At 38.0% G+C, this 27,773-nt stretch overlaps 1 protein-coding gene across 2 annotated transcripts; it reads left to right on the forward strand.

Annotated features, from left to right (window-relative positions):
* Positions 1-357: 357 nt before the first annotated feature.
* On the forward strand, positions 358-27,280 carry adnpb (activity-dependent neuroprotector homeobox b). Of its 2 annotated transcripts, XM_055652465.1 has the most exons (7): positions 358-840; positions 15,630-15,720; positions 16,199-16,245; positions 17,355-17,428; positions 20,536-20,648; positions 22,006-22,098; positions 22,620-27,280. In XM_055652465.1, the coding sequence occupies exons 4-7, from the start codon at positions 17,401-17,403 to the stop codon at positions 26,286-26,288; spliced, it is 3,903 nt and encodes a 1,300-aa protein (XP_055508440.1). In that variant the 5' UTR covers positions 358-840; positions 15,630-15,720; positions 16,199-16,245; positions 17,355-17,400; the 3' UTR covers positions 26,289-27,280. The 2 variants fall into 2 exon arrangements, with proteins under 2 accessions (XP_055508440.1, XP_055508441.1); XM_055652466.1 differs by lacking the exon at positions 17,355-17,428.
* The last annotated feature ends 493 nt before the right edge of the window (positions 27,281-27,773 follow it).

Consider the following 27,773-nt stretch of genomic DNA (forward strand, 5'->3'; position numbering starts at 1 on the left):
ATGGAGGCGCCAGATGCCCTAGTCCCGCACCTGCGCAGTGGCGCGCCCCTGCCAGCAACCTAATGGGCGGTCGAGAGGTGTAGCGCCCCCTCCTGGACATCCGGGGAGTCTCGTCTGTACAATCCTCGCGAGAATACAGCCGGGGGGGTGGGGGGAGGTGTGGTAGCTTATGCAACATAAACCATTCCTATTCTTCCACCAACACCACTCTTGTTAACTACTTATTGGGCAGAAATAAGACCATTAATAGTGGGCAACCACCTCTTAGTTTGGAAGAATTGCCCTGAAAGTAGTGCTGCTCAAACTCTGCTCTCTATTGGACAATAGTCCCCTATGCAAATAAGGCGCCCGCGTCACTTCCGTTCTTTCTCGGCCGCCATTTTGAGCAGCGGAGGCTCAGTGAATTATTGTCCGAGTGAGATTGAATTTTCGCCCCCCTCTTTTACCCCCCCTTTGCGGCCCAGCGCCTCAGAAAGTTATCGGTCCGGGGAGAAAAAAAAAGTTCGCTCGGTCGGGTTTGAGGCTTTGTTGTTTTTTGGGGGGGAGGAAAGGGAAAATTGCGGGGAGCCGCTTGTCCGGCGGCGCTCAGTTGTCTTTTTTTCCCCCTCCTCTCCTCCTCCTCCTCTTCTTTTGCCACTCACTAAACAGCTCCCTCTTTCAGTGAGCGCTGGAAGCTCGGCCGCTCGGGGGTTGATGTGAGGAGATTGAAGCGGCAGCAGGAGGAGGAGGCCCTTTGTTTGCGGCTCGCGTTCTTCTCACTGCTGCCGGCCCCGGCTCGCGCTTTAACTGAACAATTAAAACAAAATAATCAGAGCAAACAAAACACCCCCAAAAAACAAGGTGAGAACATTTATCTTTCTTCTAACAAGTTATTATGACTGAGATTTTTTTTCGTGCACACAAATAGTCCAAAAAAAAATCCAGGACCTGTTTTTTTCCTTCTTCTTTTGCACTGGGTTGTCGTTTTAAAAAAAAAATAATAGTGTGCGATGCATGCAAGTAGTTTATCTCTAGCAATTGACACTTTATGGACAAAGATGAATCGACCTAAGGTAACAGATTCAGCAGTAACGATTGTTTTATCCTGTTTGTATGTTGCCTATTCGCATGATATAAAAAATCACATTAACACCCGATTAATTTGCGAAATGCACCCATTTGTGAGCCGGCATCAGTCATACTAATCAATAATTTATAATTGTCAATCATTTGTGTGTGTTTACTGTACTTCAAAGTTAGGTGGGGATTCGGATATTAGTATAATTTACCATACATTGATTTGATGCATATATGATAGGTCAAGGCAACCAATCGATGTTAGTGTTGCTTTTCCTAAACGTGGATTACAATATCACCCAAAAGTGTTTCTCAAAACTGGACGGCCAAGGTTTTTTTCAAAAGAAGCTCCCCTGTTCAGAGGTTGTTTGATCTATGGGTGCATTAGTTCAGTTAATTTCGAGCTCCCTTAAAATCAGCTCTGTCCTGGACAACTGAAATATAACACAGTAATTGTAACCGGTTAATCTGTGTGAGGCATCAGTCGTGAATCTGATCGAACATTTGTTTACACATTTGCTCAATACCTTTTCTAGTGCTCCATGGTCTTTAGACAGCATGTTCAACCAATCCAGACAGCAAGGAACGCCCTAGACAGAAGACGGGGTGGATGGAAACTGTGATTTAATTTATTTGTTAATTTACATATAAGTATTCACGTGAGTTCACTCGGTGACAGTTCTGCATATTTTATGATGCTGATAATATTTAGGGATGGAAGAAGTTGACGATGATAATGTTAAAATGTGCACCTCTGGACTGGTTGCCGGCTGTGACGTTGCTGTAAAATGGCGCGAGTACTGCTCCACTGCAGACATGAATAGATTCAGGGATCCCCAGTTTTGTAATTGCTTAAGTAGAAATGTTTAGCACGTGTTCTTTGGAGAAAACGTATCGTGATCCAACCGTTATCAGGTTCAAAATGTTGCAACGTATATAACCGGCTTTCAGGAAAAGGCATTTAGAACTGTTGTGCATCAAATAAAATAGTTCATTAAAAAAATTATTGTTGCATTCAAATCCATTTCGGTTGTAGTGTTTTCTGGATAATCTGATGGCAAACCAATTTTCCTTTCTTGCGTGCACAGCCGCCCCCACCCATATTGTAATGCAACCATGCAGAAAATGAAAATCAATACTGGGTGCAGCAGGAGGCGCTCTCCAGAAGCTGGTTTGGAGGCTCCAGATGCAGGATGAGGAGTTTTTGGTGAAATAAATGCGGTGAGGGGAAAGGGCGGACGCTCCCAATACAGCGCCACCTGTAGCTTAATGGTGACTGAACATTGGGTTACATATAAAGCACATTCTTGCAAGAATGCAGTTAATCCAGTAAAACATCACCAGATATGTTTTCAGGAAAACATAGTAATTTGCTTAAGATCCAGCTCCATATTGATTGTGTCCATAATTATTGACCCTGTCTTTGTATAACCAGATCCATTTGATGACTACTAATGCAAGGCAAAATACGCATGAGTTTCTTTTGATGTTAAAGAATAACTGAACAGTTTTTGGTTGACTCCGTTTTTTGGGTCAACTCATTCAAGGCATTGGTTCTAGATCCCCCCCCCCTTGACTAATTAAAGGATAATCGTTTAAGTTGGTTGTTTCAAAATATGTTTTTGGCTTACAAATTCATTGATGTAGTGAGACATCGGTGTAATCAAACGTGTTTTGATTTACCAAGAAATTATCTTTCAAATGTGTACGGATAAAAAAAATTGATAGCACCTTATTACTGCCATTTATCATTAGGTTAGGAGATGTGTACAATTTATCAACAAATCTTGTAGTTTCAGGTAACTTTGGTTATCTAAATTTTGAACTATTCTGTTTCTCAGGATTTTGTCCCCAACTATTTTTTGTTACTATATGGTTCAAAATGGCGCACGGTACCATTATTTTAAAAAAATCTGCAGGATATGTCATGTAATGCATGTGATTTAATAAACGGCAGAGTAAGATGAGAACTTTTCAAATCTTGAATCTATTATATCATTTTTAATATTACACGTTGCTATGGCTGTAGGTTACACAAATGGGATACACTGTTTACAAAATTGGTGGACAATTCTAATTGTTTTTTTACATTTCGCCATTGGTTCCTTTGGCAAGTAAATGTTTAGAAAGTGTGTATTTGTTTAGTCCATGTTATGGTGTAGCTGGATACCATTTCTCTCCAGTTCAATTGTTTTCCATGGTTATGTCCATGATTTTTCTCCCAACTCTTTACAGTACATATTAACAGTGATGTTTTTTAACATGAGGAATGTCTTCATGGCTTACTTAAATTCATTGTACATTTCTATTTCTTTACAAGAAATCTTACTTTTTTGCCTTTGTGGCTTAGGCTAAGGTTTACAAGCTTGGCTGGGTTATAGTACCTCTGCCAAATGGGTAATGAACTTGGTTAGGAAATTCAAAATCTAGTAACTTGCAAAGTTTCTACTTAGCGGCATCTGATGCAGTTTTCATGTACCTTCCCATTGAGATGACTGAAAGTGTTGAAGAGTGGGAACTCCACCCCCTCTACCATCAGAATGGGTGGCTTCCTTAATGCTTGATGGAGAATAGCTAACTAATTATGTATTTGCAATCAAACCAAAGATGTCAGTTGTCTACATATGGATACCTCAATCGCATTATGCCATCTGAACCATTGTGTTGGCTGAAGGGCTCATTCTTAAATTATATTAAGCATTAATTTTAACTATTGGTCTGCTGGTGCGACCTCGCACCACCCGGCGTGGCTTTAATGGCCGCGGGACAATTGCCATCGCCAGCCGGGGGCTTTGACTTTGACTCTGACATCGGGGGGGGGTGGGAGAGTGCAGTGGAGAGATAAGTTTATTTGGCCTTCCATCACAGTAATGTGATGGATGTTTATGTAAATTATGTTGTGTCTTGGGTCTATGTGTTTGTATGTATGGCTGCAGAAACGGCATTTCGTTTGGACCTCAAGGGGTCCAAATGACAATAAATGTATCTTATCTTACACTGGGTCACAGTTTAAGGATAAGGGGGAAATCTTTTAGGACCGAGATGAGGAAAACATTTTTTTGCACAGAGTGGTGAATCTCTGGAATTCTCTGCCATAGAAGGTAGTTGAGGCCAGCTCATTGGCTATATTTAAGAGGGAGTTAGATGTGGCCCTTGTGGCTAAAGGGGTCAGGGGGTATGGAGAGAAGGCAGGTACAGGATACTGAGTTGGATGATCAGCCATGATCATATTGAATGGCGGTGCAGGCTCGAAGGGCCGAATGGCCTACTCCTGCATCTATTTTCTATGTTTCTATTACTTTGTTTCTAAATTTTACTTTTTGCAGAAAAAATATTTATTAATAAAATAAAACTCAGTACTGTTAGGTAAATTTGATGCTAAATCGTTTTCTTAATTCTTCCCCTAATTACCTTTATTTCTATTTAATAAGTTTTTTTAATTTTGGTTTAAAACACTGCAGGATTTTTGAGAGGTGTTATATGGTTGACAACTTTTTAATGACAACTGTCTGAAGTGCTAGGTCAAAACAAAAAACATGGATAACCATTCAGCATTAATTGGATGTTGCCAGAGAAGTAATATGGTTGACACTTGAGAATTTCAACTATTGAATGCAGATATGTCCTTGACAGTGAAATTTCACCCTGACTGGAGTTCATTGTTAGTATTCCAAGGTGTGTACAAATGTTCATAATCGGAAAATATTTATGACCTCATCTCTTCTAAATACCAAAATTAATTTATAGTGTGACTTCTAAATTTCCCGTTACATTTTTCTAGCCATTATCTTGGATTTAGATAAAGACATGGATTAGATTTATCTTGTGTGCTATGCTTTTGATGTTTACCTGACTGAATTGTGGCAATCATTTGAAAATGATACATCTTAAAATGAGACGTCTTGGTTCTTTTACATGCCAGGCATGATTACTGTAATATTTCCATTTATTCTTGGCAATAGAAAATATAGTACTTTTAACTTGTGTAGATGCATCTGAGTTTTTACAAATCTGATTAGAACAACGTTGGCAAGGGTCAATATAATCATTTGGGGTTGTTCCCTTGTAGAATAATTATTCCAGGATTATTTGGTTTATTATACTGGCAATACTCTTCACAGGTAGAGGCTTTGCTTCTTTGTAAATCTTAAAATTATTTAATGTAATAAAAGTCATGGCAACTAATATGTTGACTGCTTTTGTGAATGCAGGGAAAATATAGATGAACTGCATAATTGACAGCTGTTTGGCAACTGGTAGTCTTTATCATTAAGTTTGTTAGAATTTAAGTCAAAGACAGTGAAAGCTTGTACATTATATACTTAACATGGCATTTATTCTGTATAGATAGTGAATGCTACTGCCATTTATATTTAAACAAAGTAAATTCTTCAACTTCATAGGGAGAAATTTGTTTTTTTCTTTGTTTTAAATGTCTAAAGATTCAATTGCGCATTTGGAGAGAAGCATTGCCTGAACTTGGAAAGTAATTTTCATATCGTGAGAGGTGCTTAAAGTATATTAATTCCTAGAGATGTTGAAGATTTCACGAATGGCTTGATGGTCTATATAACGAATCACTAAGACGTAAATGCTAAGAAACACAATTTTAATAACCTGAATCTGCCAAGTGATGTTTTCAATAATTTACGTCTCTATTTTGTTCCCTGCTGTATACCTTGAGGAATTTAAAAGTTGTCCTACTTGCTTTAGTTAGATGAATGAAGATATTTGGTCAAGTTCCTGATGTGCATTTACCAGCTGTATGTGTGCATGTACAACAAAAAATAGATTATCTTTAGAAAATGTTTCTGCTTGAATCACTAAATCCTAAAACAAAATGACAAAAAAAAGATCTTTGAGGTTAAAATCACCCTTTGCTCTCATGTTCCTGTGCTTTATTTCCCGACGATCAACGGTCATGTTTCAATGGTTTCTTTAATGTCACATGTACCAGGTACAGTGAAATACATTTTTTGTCATGGTGCCAAAGGATAATTTTGAAGAACCCTTTAGTTTTTCCTTAACTAATGCTTTTGAGTAGAAACTGCAGTTAATTGGTGCGCCCTTGAAGAAGAAAGGATGTTAGGAACTCACAATGATATCAGATGGTTTAGGTATGTGTCGTTAGAAGTGTCAACGGTAATATTTGCTGAAATAAATAGTACATGGTATGCATTGTGAATCTTCTAAAATTGCATATATTTAAGAACATTTAATTGCAGGGTAGGTAGTTGGGCTGCAGTGTCAAACATTTGGAAATAGTCCAGTAGTTCAAACCCTCGGCCCAATCATCTTTCATTACTTTATATGAATTTATTAAGAGGGATTGTTTTTGAACTTCTCTGAACTGAAAATATCACTTTAGCCACATATCGGGTGCACATTGGTCAGTTGGAGGTGCGTGGTGCTTTAGAGTAGGGATTAAAACAAACTATTGATTACTTTTGAGTTTGTCGCTGCTGCACTGAAGGAATTTACTATTTTGAACTTGCATAGGGGTATGATTAGATTTATAAAATAGAATCTGAAAACTAACAACATGGAAGGAAATGTTGGCTCATTGTCGCTTTCCTGCCTAGTTCCACCTTTCAGAATTGACTGTCATTACTCGTGTAACTGCAGCTCTTTGGGTATCTAAGCATTTGTTAATCACGATGATCACCACCCTTGCAGAGAAATAATTTAAGCCCAAACAGACTGAGGTTTTTTTCCCCCTCCCAATATTTATTCCCCCATGGCTTTAAATTGCTGTACTAAGGTAAATGGGTCCTTTTGATTTGCCTGATCTGTACCATCATAATTATGTATATCTCAATGAAATCTCTGGTCATCTTCTAACAAACAATCCCAAATTATCTAATCATTCCTCGTAGCTAAAACTTTCCAAAACCTGACTCTGTATTTGAGTTTCATTTGCACCTTGTGCGTTCTTATCTTTGCTGTATGTGATCAGAACTGTAGACTGTATTTAAAGCTGTGGCCCAAGGAGAGTTGTATATAGTTCTAGCGTAACCTCGCTGCTTTATATTCTATGCCTCTGTTAGTGAAGAAAAACATCACTTGTGCATTTTTCACTGCATCAGTAACCTCTTTTGCTACCTTTGCAGATCTGTGGATGTAAGTTCCAAGATTCCGTGTGTTTCATAACACCATTTTGTTCTCCCATTTATGTTTTTTTCCCTTGCCTTGTGTCCCCAAATACCTTAAATTACACTTCTATGGATTACATTTCCTTTGCCACCTTACTACTCAATATCTTCCAGCAGTCTAAAAAGCTCCTCATTGATGTCAAAGGTCTAGCTTTCATTCGTGATCCCTACATCTAAGTGTAAATTGGTATACATTTCGAAATGTATACCAATTTTAAGTTTTTTTGATAACAAAAATTCAATAATAAAGACTCGGGTTTGGAAATACTTTTTATATAAAAGTAGCTCATTTTCTTAGACATGGCAAATCTGAGACTTTAAGCTACAGATTTAATTATAAGGCCATATAGTTTTTAATTACATTTTTAACCAATAATGGATACATAAATATGAAAATCCATGTACTATGTATGCATACCTAGAATTTTCATTTCTACTTGTGAAGAATGACTGCAGTATTTGATTTTCGTTAACCTTTGGCAGAGGTGTACGTGAGAAAGAGCTGGTTTATAATTCATGTGTATGATTATTTTAAATTAATTGTTGAATTTTGCTATTGAGCTTGGCCTATATCCAAATTCTTTTTTGCAAATTGGATTAGTGAGCTTCTGCTTTGCAGACAAATTAGAAGTTGACTTTTGACCAGATACCTGGAAAAGGAAGCTTGAGTGAAAGAAGTCGAGTGGAACTGGAACTTCAAAGCTACTGGGCAAATCATAAGCAACAAAATGAATTGCAGGGATCAAAAAGTGCAAACTTCCTGGGTAATAGTTAAACATAATAGTCTGGTGCACAACTTTTGCGGACTAGATTGATGACCCGAATGCTCATGTACAAGAATGTATTAACACATTTATTTACACTTGCTGGTTAGATTGCAAACACACCATTAATGGATTCCTTTTTTTTTTTTTTTTAATACTGCCAATCTGGGAGAATCATATGTATAAACTCATCACCCAGAAGACTCAATAGCCAAACAAAGGCTTAGAAATCCTTGAATGCGCAATTGAAACAAAACCTGCTATAGCCCAGATTAAAATTGCACATGTTACTCAATGTTGCCCATGTTCTGACATTTAAATGTTGTAGTATCTGCCTCAACTATTTCTGGCAGCTCTTTCCATATACCCACCACTGTCTGTGTGGAAAAAGTTGCCCCTCGGGTTCCTATTTAAAAAAAAATAAGGAAAAATACATAATTAAGAAGCAATGAGAAAATGCCAGGGAAATGTGATGGCATGTGCCCTCTTTCAATACCTACACTTTTGGGAGCCAAATGCTCCCCAATTGCTTCTATAAAAAATAGATTGTCGGTTTTCTCCTGAATTTTGCAATGCAACGATGTCATAATATTTTAAATTTAATTCTCATACAATTTTTCAATACCAATACATTGTGATATAAATAGGAAATAGACAAGAAGTCTCCATCCATGCCATTCTGAGGAGAATCCACTCCTGACAAAGTGCATGCTGGCTACCCCAACAATATTTCATTTTTGTTTATAGAACATACAAATTGAGAGAAAATAAGTTTTATCACAATCATTGATAATTCGGGAGGAATTATATGGAGTTGAACGAACTACATATGTTTCTTGGTCACTGGAGCAACTAAAAGATGCAGAGCTCAATGATCTGGAATGGTTTTAGTGCTTTCAGCTACCTTTATAAATGTGGCTATGAGATAGTGGTTGGCTGGTTTAATTATAAGATATGCTTTGTCTATTGTAAGTGGTGGTCAGATCTTTTAAATGAACAGTTGCAATTTAGTTTATTAGGAGCATTTAAAGTTCAGCATACATGTAGAAAGTAGCTGAGCTAATGATAAGGACCTTGTATCTATCTGGTGCTTGTGGCTTGTTAAAAACTCCAGAGAGCTGGGAAGATGGATGAGACCTATGGGTAGGATATTGAACACCACTTGCAAAAACCCACCCTTTAGATTTACTGAAACATAAGAAATTGTGATCTATCTCGTTTAATTAACCAAAATATGATTTGGTAAACATTTAATGTGCCTGATGCACATTGTTCTTTCAGTAAAGTAGATTTGAACAATAAAGTGATTAAAATGGACAAATGTCTCTTGTCACTCTGCTCACTATATTTTCATTTAGTGGCTATATTCAGCAGGTCATAAAGCAGATATTCGGAAGAAAATTAAACATAGAGGAAATTAACTTGATATGAAGTTTCCCTATTAGTAAGGAATATTAACTTTTGCTTGTATATAGTTATTATTTTTATGATTAATATTTAATTATCCATTTAGAGATCCATATATTTAATTTGTATAAATTTTACAGTGGTTGTAATTAAAGCAAGTCGGGAAGTGAATAATCTTCCTATAATTGCCCATTGACTGCAAAGAAACTTTGTATTATTGATAATGATAAAGGACCAAATTTACGTGTTATTGCCTAATTTAAAGTAGATTATTTAAAATTGAGAATATTTTATCATTTATAAATGCATTATCATGGTTTTGATGTGTTTGTATTGGTTTATTGTCATTTATACCATGATACAATGAACAGCTCTGTTTGCTTAATATCCAGTCAATTCATACTATACATGAGTACAATTAAGCTACACACTAACACAATGGGTAATACAAAGAGAAAAATACAAGTGCAGAATTTGTGACAGCATTATAATATTATAGTTGCAAAGAAAATGCAAGGGTTGCATTGAGGTAGGTTGAAAGATTAGCATCTGTTTACGGTCGGACTGTTCAGTAGTTTGATGACAATAGGGATTTGTAAGGAATGGGGGAGAAGAAGAGGAGGAATTGACAATGTTTTGGGATGAGCCCTTTTTTAGGACTAAGGGTGGTATAAAGAGAGAAGCAGTGATAAGATGTTCACCAGTGGGTGAACCGACGAAGGGTGAGGGATGATGGGCAGCTGGGGGAGGAGGAGGATGTGGTATTTTGAGGAAGAGGCAGGTGGATGATAGATGGAGTCAGCCAATAAAGGCAGGTGATGATGATTCCTCAAACAACTGCTGGAGGGTTATAGGCAAGTATGCATAGGCTGACAATGCTATGATGTGATAAGTAAGGAAGGTGATAAGGAAACCACTAGGAGAGAGGTGAAGGGCAAGGGGAACCAGACTTTTGTGGGGGAATGGGAACCCATAATAATGATGAAACGGGCTAGGAAAATTGGAATTTATCAAAATGATGGACGACAAGTGAGATGACATATATGGGTGGGAAGTGTTTGGACAAGAAGAGAAATGATAGCGTTAAGGTAAAAGAAGACGGGTTCTGAGCCTTGTGACACCCCACTAGTTATTGCCTGCCATTCTGAAAAGGACCCGTTAATTCCCACTCTTTGCTTCCTGTCTGCCAACTTTCTATCCATGTCAATATAGTACTCTGAATACCATGTGCTCTAATTTTGCACACTAATCCCTTGTGTGGAACCTTGCTAAAGGCTTTCTGAAAGTCCAGGTGCATGCCATCCACTGGCTTTCCCTTATCCATTCTACTTGTTACATCCTCAAAAAATTCAAGTAGATTAGTCAAGCATGATTTGTCCTTCATAAATCCATGCTGATTTTGACTGATCCTGTGGTAGACAAACATGCTGGAGAAACTCAGTGGGTGAGGCAGCATCCATGGAGCAAAGGAATAGGTGATGTTTCGGACGGAGACCCTTCTGATCCTGTCACTGCTTTCCAAATGCTCTGCTATAACATCTTTAATAATCGATTCAAGCATCTTCCCCACTACCGATGTAAGGCTAACTGGTCTATAATTCCATGTTTTCTCTCCTTTCTTAACAAATGGAGTTACATTGGCTACCCTCCAGTCCACAGGAACTGATCCAGCGTCGAGAGAACATTGGAAAATGATCACCAATGCATCCACGATTTCTAGGGCCACCTCCTTAGGTATTCTGGAATGCAGACCATCAGGCCCTGGGGATTTATCTGCCTTCAATCCCAACAGTTTACCCAACACCATTTCCTGACTAATGTGGATTCCCTTCAGTTCCTCCCTCCCACTAGATACCCAGTCCACTAGTATTTCTGGGAGATTGTTTGTCTTCCTTAGTGAAGACAGAACCAAAGTACTCGTTTAACTGTTCTGCCATTTCCTTGTTTCCCATTATAAATTCACCTGTAAGGGACCTACATTTGTTTTCACTAATCTTTTCCTTTTTACATATTTAAAGAAATGTAGCAGATAGCAATTTGTTTTAATTTGTTTGCTGGGAACAAAAGCATCAATTTATTTTACAAATGTGGGAAAATGTTTGGGTACTTTGCAGGGACACTGCAAATGTGCTAAATCAAAGAGATGGGAGAACTGAACTAAAGGGTTTATTAAAGTTACAAGCTTTAAGAAATGGCAAAAAGATGTTGATGTGTGGTAAAGAACTGCAGATGCTGGTTTAAATTAAGGTAGTCGCAAAATGCTGGAGTAACTCAGCGGGTCAGGCAGCATCTCTGGAGCGAAGGAATGGGATTTTGGATTAAAGCTGGCTAATTAAGAAAGGGATGATGGGGTGGTGAAGAAAATGGAACAAAAATAGTTAAAACTTGGAACACAATACATTTGAAGAGTTGCGGTTGGTGGTGTGTTGATATGACACAAGGCTCAATGTCACACGACCTTAAATGGAATTAGGTTATAGGTAATGAACTATAAAATGTTATTAACTGGTAATTTGAGGCAGAGGTGGGAGGAGGGTGTTTTTCTACCAGGATGGAAGTAAAAAAGGATAACATTTCACAATTGTGGTTCAAGGTTAAGGGACAGTCTGGTTAATACCAAGATGGTGACTGGAAATGGGTAGAGTCAGTTGGTAGGGATTTGTGAAAATACCCAAAGCCTGTTACTTTGATCCTCCTATATAGCTGGAAAAATTAATTTTTCATAAAGGCTGGCAGTTGAAGATTTGGAAGGTCGTTTAAACGTTGAAGATGTATAACTGAAATAAAAATTGCCAATTATTTGAAGTTTTGACAGGTTAGGCAACATCTTTGAGGGGAATGGAGTTAATGTTTTCAGTCAATCTTTTGCAATTGCAAAACGTAACAGAGCACAGTGAACAAAATAGAAGATCCATAATAAGATAAACATTACAATGCTGGAAATATGATTTGCAAGACAAGAACTGCTGATTACCTGCATCAGGAAGGCAGTGACATATCTAATCAAAAGAAGGGTAACTGTTCTCTGAGCTCATGTAGAGCTTCATTAGAACAAGGAGTTGTAAGCAGGAGGTCTGTATGGGAGTGATATGAAACATGGGGTCAACTTGCTGAATTAAAAGGAGGTCTTCTGCAAAATGGTCAGCCAGTCTGCTTTTTGGTTTCTTCATTGGAGCATGATGGCCATTTAAAAAAACATACTAAAATGGCAGATGTACAAGTAAATTGCTGCTTCGACAGGAGGATGGTGGGATCCCATAAACTTAAAAGCACATCTCTATCAGTTGTTTGGGAAGACGATACAGTTATGTGGCCAATAATGTTGCAAAGGAAAATAATTGAAGGAGAAAAGTGAAGAGAGTATCAAAAAAGGATCACTGAGGCAATCTGAAGATAGAATAAAACAGCACTTTGGCACAAACAATATATGTGCTGAGCATGATGTCAATTTAAACTCTGCCCACATCCTTCCATTCCCTGGATATTAATGTGTGTATCTAAAATGCCGCTGTCATATATGCTTCCTCCACCATCTCTGGTGGTGCACTTCAGGCACCCACCACTCTGTGTGTAAAAAAATAAATAAAATAAATTTAAAAAAAAACTTGCCCCACGCGTCTCCTTTAAACTTGTGTTCAAGAAGGAACTGCAGATGCTGGAAAATCGAAGGTAGACAAAAATGTTGGAGAAACTCAGCGGGTGTGGCAGCATCTGTGGAGCGAAGGAAATGGGCAATGTTTCAGGCCAAAACCCTTCTTCAGACTCTTATCTTATCCATTAAGCTTATCTCCTCTCCCCTTAAACCTATATCCTCTAATCTGCGACATTTCCACCCTGGAAAAAACATTCTGATTGTCTTATCTTATCTATGCGTCTCATAATTTATATACTTATACCAAGTTGCCCCTCGATCTCTGCTCCAGAAAAAAATTCCCAAGTTTATCCAACCTCACGTTACAGCTGATACACTAAGCAATGTAGCAACATGATAAACCCCTTCTGCACCCTCTCCATATCCGTTTATAATGGGGCGACTTGAGTTGCACACAATACTTCAAATGTGGCAGTACCAGTTTTGTGAAGCTGCAACGTGACTTCCTGACTTGCACTCAATACCCTGGCCAATGAAAGCAAGCATATCAAGCTGTGATCCAATTACATAGTGATATTTTGAAATGGTAATGATATTGTAGGATTAAATACACACAAATTGGGAATCTTTAGATCTTTGCTTTAGTGCAGTCCAATGCATTGCCTTTATTTAAGAAAATAGTGTTTGGTTTATGGTTTTGATGATACATTCAACTTACTGAACCTATGCAAGCTGTAAGATAATTTTCATCAGTATCAGTTTTTATAGCCTATTCTCCCTTGCGTACTCGTGCACCAAGGAGGAGGGGGCAATTCGCAATGGATGGTGTACCATCACATCTTTGCGATGTGAGATAATATAACAGATATCTGTACATTCAGTGGAAGCTCACAGAGCAATGGGAAAATATGCAGGTATCATTCAAAGTCAGGGTTGAACCATTGGAGTTGTGAGGCAGCAATGGTACCTGCTGTGCCATTGTATAGTCCTTGCTGGTAAGCAAGAGGACTGACTGTATCCAATAATGTCCTTACTAAACTGTAAAATGCAGTTTTGCATTTTTGCAAAACATATTTTTCTGTACAAATTTGCAATGGAGAAGGATCCACTTTGGGGGCCTTAACACATTTTAGATGTTCTTAATTTGTGCTGTTTTTTATTAGCTGTTCTATATATAAATCACTGCACGAGGTTGAATTGTACTTTCTTCTTCAGTTTGGTGGATCTCCAGTGTGCTGTTTCTCTAATTCTTTGTTATGCTTCCCTCGCTGCATCCATCTTACTTGTGACATCAACATTATAATTGTAGGGGGAAATTTTCCTGCCAAACTGAAGGAATGGTGTAATTCTACTTTATTGTCATTGCCATGGCGGAGCTATTATATGTTGAGCAAGCTGTTAAAGTAATTTTCTCACTAGCTAATAACATTGGTATGCTTAAACTATACTTTAACTCCTGGTTTGATACTACATATAATTAGTCTTGATGGCAAACCTCTGGTATTTCACCCAAAAAAAGTGTTTGCTACCCATGAGATGGTGAGATATCTAAATGGCAATGTAAATTGAAATAAAATGCAAGAAAAGAAAGGAAATTATATATTTTGAGAATAGGCCTGTCTCAAACAACTTGTGGGTTGAGCTAAACTTGTGTAATATCAAAACGGCAGGCTTTTAACTTTTTTCACTCAGAAAAATGTGTGTTAAATATTTGTTATTTACAGTGTGCTTTACTCACAAAAATGGTTGTTCTACATCCTAGATTTTGCAGAAATAACGGCTGAGTAAAAGTGAAAACGTTATATGCCCCAGTTTGTTCATATTATTGACCCAGTGAATGCATCTGTAAAATTGCATATTAAAAGTTTATATTTTGCTTCATAGTGAATGTAATTGCAGATACCTAATGGACACTCGCTGACATTCAAGCATATTTTTTTTTTTTTTAACTCCGTCAACCATTTTACACCTCTGGTTGTAATGAGTGTGTTTAATTTTCAAAACGTGGCTATTTTAATCTTTTTCTGTGTGGAATTGCACATTTTGTTGATATTTATGTTCAGGTGATGTATTTTAGTATGGATGGGGAAATATTGACTCTTATTTTAATATGTCAGGTCTGATTTCACAACATTTCAATTTTGTTGAGCAGCTCCACTGATCTATCAGTTAATGGATATATCTTCCCTTATGCACAGTTTGCAAATCAAAATCTGACTCAAGATGACCTAATCTTGTAAACTGTCGTTCATATTGTTTGTGGCAGAGCAGTTGGAGCTTGTGTATGATGAAGCAACTTTGACCCTTAAGTTTTTCTTCCATAACATTTTCTTGCTTTGATCCATTTATTTTTTACATTGCAGTGTTTGGTTACAGTGACTTGGACGGGATATGCATAACTCTTTTCATACATCACAAAAAAAATTACCTTTTCATACATAGCGACTAAATACAGTTTAAAAAACCCCAAATTAAGATGTTTTAAAATATTAATCCACTTTCAATTTGAGTCTAGTCATAATAAGGGTTTTACAATTGTGCAGGTTTTATGGACCATTGTAAAAACTTTGCTAATAAATCAACTGCATGGCAACTTGGGTTGAGAATATTTTTAAATAACAAATATTTATAATGTATGTTTCAATCTCATTTACCTAGATTGCTTGGTTGGAAAAGACTGATCAGTGGCATGATACAATTGAGGGCGAAGGAAAAGAGAAATTGTGCACCAAATTAACATCTATTGAAGGTATACTTTCCTTTAGACATTTCCTTTAGACAGAAAGCTCTAATTTATTTGAGTTTATTTGATTGTTTAATTAGGTGATCTTTTTAATCTAAATTTCCAAATGTAAATGTGTAAAATTTAATCTGTAATCCACTAAACAGGTTGCAAATTCCCTGATATCTATTATAATATCTGATATCTTCTGTAGAATATCTTTTCTTACCTGGAATTACTTCAAATCAAACACTCAGTCATTTTCAGATTATTTAAAATATCAAATATGCAACCTGGAATGTCAGGCGTGCTCACCAAAAATGTTTCTTATGAAGCATCTGTTGTAACTGCCCAACTGATAGTAAATAGGCTATCTCAAATTAGTTCAATGTGCCTACGTTTGAACAATTTATTACATATCTCTCTTTCTGATTAGCCTTTTAATTTTCATGCTGAGTTGTTTTGACATTTTGTCCATTCAAAAGTTGTACTTTGTTTCCTACAGAGATCCCCTTCATCCACAAACTCTTAAATCTGGGGACAAAAGTTCAGGTGAGGGTTTATTTAATGTATTGGCATCTAAAATACAGACTTTTGCTGATTCAGGTATTTAAAGAAATATTCTCAATGTAAAACATTAACTTTAATGCTCTCCACTAATGCTGATCCACTGGAGTATTTCCAGTATTTCATTACTTTATTTGCAGTTTTCCGCATCAGTAATATTTAATATATTGTGTGTGTGTGGCCTCCAGGGGGTGCAAACTGTTCTCTAATTCTGGTTTCTGTAACTTCCTGGAGTCTAAACTCCACTTGTTACAATTTGGAACTTAATTCACTTCTCATGAAAGTATTCAAAAGAGATTTCAAGAAAACAATGAAGGAAGGAGCTCAAGCTTGCCCCACCATTAAATATGATAATAGCCAAGAGGTTGCCTTGTACCTCTTCTGCAGTTCCCTATAACCCTCAATTCCTTGATCTTTCCAATATTCATCCATCACAAGTCACAAGATTAATTCGCGGGATGGCGGAACTGTTATATGCTGAGAGAATGGAGCGGCTGGGCTTGTATACTCTGGAATTTTGAAGGATGATTTTGAAGGGGATCTTCTTGAAACATAAAATTATTATGGGTTTGGGCACGCTAGAGCCAGGAAACATGTTCCCGATGTTGGGGGAGTCCAGAACCGGGGGCCAGAGTTTAAGAATAATGGGTAAGCCATTTAGAACGGAGACGAGGAAACACTTTTTCACACAGAGTTGTGAGTGTGGAATTCTCTGCCTCGGAGTGCGGTGGAGGCTGGTTAACTGGATACGTTCAAGTGAGAGCTAGATAGGGCTCTTAAAGATAGCGGAGTCAGGGGATATGGGCAGGAACGGGGTACTGATTGTGGATGATCAACCATGATCACATTGAATGGCGGTGCTGGCTTGAAGGGCCGAATGCCTACTCCTGCACCTATTGTCTATTGTCCACAATAGATATCTAATGGTCTGGCTATCCTCAACCTCTGTAACAGAGCATTCCAGAACTTCACTGCGCTTAAAATCTCCTTGCATTTCAATTTAACTTACCAGCCCTTTATTTTGTGGGGATGTCCCCATAGTTTGTGACTTCCACTTATGAAAATAATTAAATCCTCCCTGTCCAACCTCTTAGGATCTTTTTGAGGAAGGTCAACCAACATTCTTCTACACTCCAAGGAATGCAGACTCAATCGGTGCAGCTTATTGGTAACACAACTCCTTCATTTGTGCACTACAATAATTAAATCTCTGAACTTGACTCATTTGCAGGCTCTTGCCATTTAAATAATCTGCTTTTTGATTCCTCCTACCAATATTTATGGAAATATTAGAGTGATATTGGGGGTTTTGTTGAATTTTGGGAAATCTTATCAGAGAACTGTCATGTTGAGACATGGAGATTTGATTTAAGGGGCATTGGTAAAAGTATGGATTTAAGTTATTTCCTGGTGTGTGTTATACTATTAGGTGCATGTGAATAATCCACTGTTTAAACCCCATCTCTGGGTTTGGTTTCAAAATTACTTGTATAGCTGTGCCACATCAACACAATTACCATTCTTCATGCATGAATCCAGACCCTGAATTCTACCAGGTTTATTTGAGTTCACTGCACTCTAGCAAATCTTGGAACGGTTAGACACAGACACAGAATCTAATGTTTTTTAATTTCTTATAATATAACAGTTGCGAGGTCTGAAAATTAACAAAATCTTGAAAATCGTTTACCTTTCTTTAATTATTATTATTTTCTGTCAGACAACTTTCTGAGTCGGTTACAAGGAGCTTCAGATGATGGAATCTTGCGTAGAACACAAAGCGCTGGTTGCTCAATAGGTCAGGCAGCATCTCTGGCGGACATGGGTAGGCGGCATTCCAAGATGTCACCTATCCATGTCCCCCAGACATGATGCCTGATCTGTTGGGTTATTCCAGCACTTTGAATTCTCCCCTACAATTTTATATCAATACATACCTGTTGTGTGTGCTCCACAGAGCATCGTTATCATAAAGCCTAAGATGTTTAGTTTGATGTGATATTCCCTTTGTTTGTGGATGTTTCACAGTCCTGCTACTACAGGTCCACCATTGATTTTCTGATAACTGGTGGTCTGGCACTTCCTTTAAACTGGGGGAAAAAATCCACGAGAGCACACTTGAACCCCCCCCTTCCAGAAATCCCCACCGAAAATGTGCCCAGGCTGGTTGAGGGGACCGATCTCAACCTCATTGGCACCTATGCGGCCGATCGGTGGGTTGAAATTGCCTCCTGCGGTCGAGGCTCTGGAATCCAGCAGATCAAAGGTTCTTAAAAGATTATTATGTCCCTGTCCCGCTTAGGAAACGGAAACCTCTGGAGACTTTGCGCCCCACCCGAGGTTTCCATGTGGTTGCCGGTGGTTGCCGGAGGTTGCAGGTAGGGAAACTGACAAAAACCTCTGGGAACCGCACGGTAACCTTGGGTGGGGCACAAAGTCTCCAGAGGTTTCCGTTCAGGTTTCCTAAAAGTGGGACGGGGCATTAGAATACCTACCCCCATTTTCACTCTTGACAGATCGTTTCAGGTAACCCACCACACCCTATAAAATAAAATAAGCAATGTGCCCTGCACATCTCATTTAAATTTTGCCTGTCTCACTTTAAAGTTTGACATTTCGACCAAGGGGAGAAAAGGGATAGGGTCTACCCTATCCTATGCCTCTCACATTTTTTTACATACCTATGTGTCGGGTGTCCCCTGGAAAATAATGATTCTCCAGAGAAAATAATCCAAGCTTCTCCAACCTTTTCTAGCTAATACCCTCTAATCACGGCAGCATCCCAGTAAATCTGTTGTGTCCTCGACAAAGCCTTCATGTCCTAGTGATGGAGCAATCAGAACTGTGCACGATATTGTAAATGCGAGCTAACCAGACTCCTCTATCAAGCTGCACATACTCATGCCCTGACTGATGAAGTTGAGCAAACCATATGCCGCCTTTATCCATGTGTTCATACATTCAGGGAACTATGGACTTGAACCCCAAGATCCCTCTGTATAACAATGCAGTTAAGGCTCTTGCCATTAACTGCATACTTTCCCCATACATTTGACTCCCCCCCCCCCCCCCCCCCAACCTTGTGTTCAGTCGGATTAAACTCCATCTGCTTTTTCTCCGTACATTACTATAGCTGATCTTATAAGGCAATGAATACTTTGGCAGCCTTCCTCACTTCACTGGTTTTGGTGTCATCTGCAAACCTACTAACCAACCCATTTACATTAATAGGCAACGTTTCGGGCCAAAACCCTTCTGAATGGAAGAAGGGTTTCGGCCCGATATACGTTGCCTAGTTCCTTTGCTCCATAGAATCTGCCTCACCCGCTGAGTTTCTCCAGCTCTTTTGTCTACCTTCGATTTTCCAGCATCTGCAGTTCCTTCTTAAACATTTACATGAATATCCTAGTTTGTATATTTTTCAGAAACACCATAGCCCTAGCACATACCTGCGTAATTTCAGCTGGTCTCAGACTTCCAACCTTTCCACCACAACCCTCTGTCCTCTGAGTCAGTTCTGAATCCAAATGACCAAGTCACATTGGGTCTTAATCTTCTGGATCAGTTCCCCTTGTGAGACTTCATCGGTCATTTCCATGATTTCAGAATTCATCGGTGTTATACAAATCTTTGCTGTCCTGCTCATTTTTACCTCTTAAGCTTGATTGATCAGTTCACAAGTAAAGTGGAATCTGGTATGAAATTTGAACATAGTCGTTAATGGAATAGGATATTAAGCATTTGAAGAAATCCATACACATCAAAGAAAATGCACATGTATATTTATTTGTAAATATGACTAAGATATACTGTATAGTATATGAGGGTTTTTTCTTTTCTTTTCTCTTTTTTTGTATGGCTTTGTAAATATTTTATTAATGTATAAATGTAAATAATTTGGTGCACATATAGCTGCTGGTGTACATATAGCTGCTAAATTTGTATAAGATAATTATAAGCAGTTGAATAAGGGGTGGGAATTAATAAGCTTTGGCTTCTTCCTGCTCCTTTTCGGACACGTACGATTTGATTTATTTATAGATATTATTTATGACACTTTATAAATATTCTAGTTTTGTTTTTTGTATGCTGTTTCACACGCCTTTTATTCTTTATTCTGCACGAAATAAAGATTTAAATAAATAAATAAATAGATTTCATTCCTACAGTGGTGTCACTTGGTTTGCTTAATGATATAAGTAGTTCTTGGTAATTTAACCTTATTTTGAAAATAATTCCATCGGGGCTTACCTGTGCTCTTTTTGGTTTGAACAGAAACTATGTACCAGCTTCCTGTTAACAACCTTGCAAATCTAAGAAAAGCTCGTAAAACGGTGAAAAAAATCCTTACTGATATTGGGTTAGATTATTGTAAAGACCATATTGAGGTAAGTAGAATGCATTTTGGAAGGGGTTAAAATTATATCACATCCTAATTGTACCAGGATTTTGTTAGCATTTCAAAATGAACATAGCAAGTTAAGGCAATTATTACATTTATTATAAGATGGTCCAGAATTTGCTGTTCTTAAGTTGTAGAAATTGCTATGGTAGGGAGATGTTATTCTGATGTGATAAAAGGATGCTCTTCTGGATGACAAATTATTACAGAGCTTTACTAAATTTATTCCATAACGCCACAAGTGCTGGTTGGATCTGGATATGTAGGGTAAAATTTCTAATAATGCAGAACTTGAAATGATGGTAAACAGTGACGAAGAAAGTAGGAGACTGCAAGAAGACAGGGTGGCACAATGTGGAATTGTGCCACCGTGCCACATTGAAGTGGCAGATGGAATTTAATACAATTAAATAAAGTAATTGGCAGAAAGAATGAGACGGTGTAGATCAAATGGCATTGTTCTTGATGTATTGTTATGCATTGATGGAGTGGTGAGTAAAGTTTATGGCAAAGAATGTAAACGCAGGAAAACTGCATAAGATCCCCACAAGTTGATGAGGACAGGGTATACGTTATTTGTTTGGCCACAACAAGAGGATTGTATCCAATTCTGGCCACTACTGTTAAGAGAGGTTGTGTAGATCCAAGACTTATATTAAAAAAAAAAAATAAATAAAAAGATTCCAGGCTGATGTTAGACTTAAAGTTTGGATGACTCTTTTCAGAGCATTGGCGGTTGAGAAGAAGATTGAAGATATATAAAACCATGACTGTTTTAATATAGAAAGTAGTGAACTGTACTTAGAAGCAATGCTTCAAAGACAAGGTGGCACAAATTTCAAATTTGGATAGAATATATAGGGGAATAATCGTAATCTTGCATAAAATATTGGTGGGTTGCAAATAGACTATTATTAATTTGTAGAAATGTAACCTCGGTTGAATAAGTGTATATTTATAACCTGGAACAGTGACCGTAAGAGCCCTGTAAAAGATTATACAAGACTTGAAAAGGGGAGTTGGAATTGCACTCTAGGGACAAAAATTTGCATGGGAATGAGTGATAATCATGCTTTACTATAAGATGCATTGTCATTTGTCTGGCCACTCCTGCTGTGACAGCAGTTGAATGCTTTGGCATTGAATTTGCAACTATTGGACAAATTACTACTGAAGTAATACTGCATTTTCAGAATTGAAGTTTGTATCATTTTGCTGCTTACAGTTTTATAGGATTTATATTGCGTGTAAATATAGAAATTGTTAGAACATTGTTTTGACAAAGCTTCAGGAAAGGTTTTTAAGAACCAATGAATTCAATAGTATAATTGCTCTTATTCCAGGATTTTAAACAGTTTGAACCAAATGATTTCTACCTAAAAAACACTACTTGGGATGATGTCTCGCTTTGGGATCCTTCTTCCACAAAGCTGCAGGTTGGTTTTATTTCAGATTTTGAATATATTGACGGTTAAGTTATGGTTACATCTGTGATGCAGCTATAACTAGTTAACAGGAAGATCTTTATCTGCAATTTTTTAACTAATGGTTCGATGATTGTGTTGGTAAATCCACTGTACCGGCAGTTCAAGACATTTGATGCATCTCTCTGTATATGTGAATTGTAGTTTAGTGCAGTTGAAATATGTTGTATATATGTATTCAGTTGCCTCAAGCCTCACTGCTAACTGTAGTATCGACACAACTTGTAAAGTAGTATCTGTACTATTCTTGTGTAGACACTAAAACTATATCATGGCTAAATAACAGATAACTGATTTAGAGCAGTTTTTGGTGGGGAATTTAAAAATTAAACTTCTAAAATTGAAAAAAAAATTGTGTATCTATATTTATGCAATTTACAGTATTCTAATAGTTTTGTTTAAATCATAAATGAAGTAATATTAGATTGATTTACATTGCAATATGACCTAAACATTTTTTGTTTGTTTTTCAGGATTATCGTACAAAACCATTTTGCTGCAGCGCTTGTCCTTTTGCATCCAAATTTTTTTCTGCCTACAAAAGCCACTTCCGAAATGTTCATAGTGAAGATTTTGAAAACAAAATCCTCATTAATTGCCCTTATTGTCCCTACAATGCCGACAGAAAGACCTTGGAGACCCATATCAAAATATTTCATGTTCCTCTCTGGAAAGTACCTAGTGGAGGCAAGAATGCACACCATGAAAAGTCAAAGCAGGATAGCAGTCTTAAACTGAAGCATGGTGACAGTGTGGAACAAGCAGTCTATTACTGCAAGAAGTGTACTTACCGTGATCCCCTTTATGATGTTGTCAGGAAGCATATTTACAGGGAACATTTTCAGCATGTGGCAGCCCCATATGTGGCAAGAACAGCAGACAAGTCAGTGAATGGAACATTTTCTGCCACTAATGGAAGAGAGGATGGGACTGTGCATTGTAAACGTTGTCTCTTCATACCCAAAACTTACGAAGCCTTGGTGCAGCATGTTATTGAAGACCATGAACGAATAGGATACCAAGTAACAGCTATGATAGGGCATACTAATGTGGTTGTTCCAAGATCAAAACCCTTGATGCTGATAGCACCAAAGCCACATGACAAGGCTTTAGCAGCTGGAAATTATCAGGGTGGGAAAGGTTCAATGCAGCAGAATATGAATCGTGCATCCATGTCAAAAAATGCACAGAATTCGGCTGTCAATCTTATGTCGGGTGGTGGTCGTCTGCCACCAAAGTATGCGGTTTCATCGATGGCACATAACTATTCTTTGGGTCAACAAATGAGGCTCCCACTGCCAGGTGGTTTACCAGTTTCTATGCAGCAGCGACCACAAACAGTAAAGCAGTTGATCTCTGGTGGCAATGGGCGACAATATGGAGTTGGTGCCGGTGAACAGAGGAGAGCATCACAGATGCAATATAATGTTCAGTCGGGAAGCATGACTGGTAATAGTGGATCAATGAAACAGTCACAGTACAATATTTCTCAAGCTCAGAGGATGCAAGGATTATCTGCTTCAGCAGTAAAGTCACTAACTTCCCCAACTAATTCTGCTAACCAGAGCCCTGCGTTAGCAGGGTCTGCTGCTCAGAAGTGGAAGATTTGCACAATGTGTAATGAGCTTTTTCCAGAAAGTGTGTACAGCATACACTTTGAAAAGGAGCATAAAGCTGAAAAGATCCAGGCTGTAGCTAATTACATTCAGAAGATCAACAGTTTCACAAGCAAATGTCTCTACTGTAATCGCTATTTACCCAGTGAAACACTGCTTAACCATATGCTTATCCATGGACTCTCGTGTCCCTACTGTCGTTCCACTTTCAATGATGTTGACAAGATGGCTGAACATGTAAGAATCCTTCACATTGATGAAGAAGTGGGACCCAAGACTGAATCAACGTTGACCTTTGATCTGTCTACACAGAAAGGTAGTCGCAGTAATATACAGCTCCATGTTACTACATACAGTACATCTGAGAGTACCTCGGTGGAGAATACAAATTATCGGCCCCAGAATCAGAACTTGGGTTTTAGAAAGCCAGAAGGGCAGTTGCAGCAGCCAAAACCACAGGCCAAATCTAGAATAAAGCCAGATTTGAATTCTATACCTCAAACCCAGATTCCCTATAAAAATGATGTGGGCAAAACCCTTTGTCCATTGTGCTTTTCTATTTTGAAGGGCCCAATATCTGATGCTTTGGCGCACCATCTGAGGGAACGGCATCAGGTGATACAAACAATTCATCCGGTGGAGAAAAAGCTCACCTATAAGTGCATTCACTGTTTGGGAGTCTACACGAGTAACATGACAGCTTCAACCATAACATTGCATCTGGTGCACTGTAGAGGTGTTGGAAAAACACAAAATGGTCAGGATCGGAGCCTTACTCATGCCAAGGTAACACACTCGCCAAGTGTAATGCCCATGAAGCGAGAATATGAGTATGCATATGGGGACTTTGCTTTAATGAAAAAAAGGAAATTGGATGGTGAAGAACCTGTTCAGGGTTTTACCCCGGGAGACGATAAACCAGAGGAGCCAGTAGCTTTAGCTATTGATCCCAAGGGTTATGAGGATGAGTCCTATGAGGCCAGAAAAATGTTCCTTACAAACTATTTTAACAAACAACCTTACCCAAGCAGAAGGGAAATTGAAAAGTTGGCAGCTGGCTTATGGTTGTGGAAATCTGATATTGCTTCCCACTTTAGCAATAAGAGGAAGAAATGTGTTCGAGATTGCGAGAAGTACAGGCCTAAAGTATTGCTTGGATTTAACATGATGGAGACACGAAAAGTAAAGCACAATATGGACTTTGGGACGACTTGGAATATACTAAATAACACAGAAATAGTTGGCAAAGAATCTGTTACTTTAAAACCAAGCATAGAAAAAGTAAATCAGAAACTGGGAAAAGGGAGAAGAGATTTGATTCGGGGACCGGAAAAATTGGAGGGAACTGTTTTAGATTTGAGCCCCCAAATGGAGGAAAATTCAAATCCAAACTTGGGAAAGATGAAAGGAAGAACTGTGAACCTGTGTTCAGAAAACGTGGAGGGAAGTGCTTTAGACTTGAGCACTCAGGTGGAAGAAAGACCTTCAAATGCCGGCTCTGCAATGGAGGAGGGAACACCATTGGATTTGAGTGCTCAGGTGGTGGAGGAAAGTCCTTCAATCAAGAGCACTGAGATGGTGGAGGAAAGTCCTTCAAATATGAGTTCTGAGATGGCAACAGAGAGCCCTTCAAATGTAAGTTCTGATATGGTCGAGGGAAGTGCTTTAGATTTGAGTTCCCAGATGGTGGAAAAAAGCCCTTCAAGCATGAGTGCTGAGATGGTGGAGGAAAGCCCATCGAACATGAGTGCTGAGATGGTGGAAGCAAGTCCTATAAATACAAGTCCTGATAATATGGAGGAAAATGCAACAAATGCTTTTGTTGGTGAAGATTTGTCATCAAGTGAAATGAGTGGTTTGCCGAGCAGGGAAGAAACTTCTGAAATGATCCCTGAAGAATTAAACAATGAATTGCAAAAACCTGCATTTCCGGCAACTGCATCATTAGAGTTGAAGGATGATGTGTCAAATATGGATGAGGAGCAATATCCTGCGCCATCTTTAGAATCAAAAGATAAAGACTCAGAAAGTGAAGATTCAGAACAACTTTCTGAATGCAAAGATGTTGCTTCACCAACTGAGGATGGACTAGCATCGCCGCATGCTTCTGATCAGGAAGATGTTTCATCTGAACTGAAGCAAGAATTTTGGATCAAACGACCTTGGACAGATGATGTATCCCAAAGTGAAGAGGAGGAGGAGCCCACTCGGACCTCGAAAACAAAAGCTGTATTGGAAAACGATGAACAAAATTGGGGAGCGGGGCCAGGTGAGTGGAGTGGAGCACCATTCCAAAATGAAGGAGAAAAGTGGTCCAAAGAACAGCCTGAATGGAAGAATGTTTCACCAGAAAATGAGGAGAGTCTGTCCAATCCATTGTTGGATTGGCAAGGTAACACGGCAGATAGTGAAGGTGAGGAGCTGGATCAACTCCTTGATCAGTCAAACGATGGCCTCTCCGATAATGTAGCAGAACCTGTTTGCAGCTCTTCATCGGGTGTTGGGCTAAGTAGTCAACCTGCATAAAGTTTGACTTGTTTTGGAGTCTCTTGCTGTGAAATGTGTGCGGTATCTTAAAATGAAAGAAGCCTGTGTATAAAATTTGAAGGACAATTCAAAGGTACAGAATTACAGATGGGGTTGGGGGGGCAGTAAAATGTAACTAGTTTTGTTGCAAGTTGCCCTCGGGATGCTTTACAGTTGTACAAAAGTGGCATTGTAATTTACTTTCTAAATGTTTTCTCATTTACCCATGGTAGTGAAAGGCCAACATGTACTTACTGGTTAACAGTGTAATGTACTATAGATTTCAATAAGACCTTTAAGTTTGTTATATTCATTTACTCAGTCTGCGTAGCTGGAATGTATATTTCTACAGTTTTAGAGCCATTCTAAGTGAAGCTTATCGTATAGGTCTTGTGTACTTGTTCTAGATTTACTGTATGATTCACCTTTTTTTAGTGATGCCCCTGCTGTTAAATAAACGCAGCATTTAGTTCACTTGATAACTGCTTGAAGGAGGTTGTGCTGTAGTGTCTGTCAACATTATTATAAAACTAGTTTTTATTGCACATATCCTTATACAACTTTGGTAGCATTTGGCCAGTAGCTTACTGAACATAATAACTGGCCTTGCTGTAATATGGCAAATTGCTGTTTAATGTATCCTTTGCTCCAATATTGATGGTTACTGGCATTTCAAATGTTAATGCATTTTTAAAATCTCCCTTCAATCTAAATTACTTACAGAACTAGGAATGAAATTCATAATATGCTGATTCACTAATTTGTGTTTTGGATCAGCGCACATGGTGAATTGGGTAAAACATGGCAAATATTTAGAAATGCCTGGTTTTGCCCATTTCAAGGTTATATGTTAGGGATAAACACCTTTATGGTGTTTGTATACATTGTATCATCTATGTAATAGTGTCTGTGTAGTAAATTTCATTTTTGTGATCTTTATTTTCCTTTGTACTTTTCATTTACACTTCTGGAAAATAAAATGCTTTATCGTACTTTATTGTGTATGATATTTACATGCATTTTACATTATGTACTTGAAATAGTGGACAGTTTTAATAAAATGCAGTCCCCTATATCAGTTTCATAAAGACCCATAATTAAGTTTAGCAGTATTTCTTAACTTAGTAAACCTCAAATACAGGCTGTTTTGTAAGTTCTCGATAATATATTGGATATGTTACAGTTCATAAATCATTTTGAAGCAACAAAATGACTGCATACTTTTGATTTTGGTGGGGGGTGCATCTTAAATTACTGTTGCATTCCTAGTTTCATTAATTTAATGTGTATACATTCAGTGCACATGCTGTGAGCTGTAATTGCTTATAATGTTGTTGCTTCATGACTAATTAGTTGTAATAATTCAGTAATCCAGTGGCTGTGTAACTTTGTGTAAAGTTGGATACCATGCAGTCTAGCATGGATAAATGTTAATACATTAATTTGTACTTCAATTTTGAAGATAGACTTTAATTCAAGTCTGAG

Source organism: Leucoraja erinacea, chromosome 21 (assembly GCF_028641065.1).
Source record: "Leucoraja erinacea ecotype New England chromosome 21, Leri_hhj_1, whole genome shotgun sequence".
In the NCBI taxonomy this organism is placed as follows: domain Eukaryota; kingdom Metazoa; phylum Chordata; class Chondrichthyes; order Rajiformes; family Rajidae; genus Leucoraja; species Leucoraja erinaceus.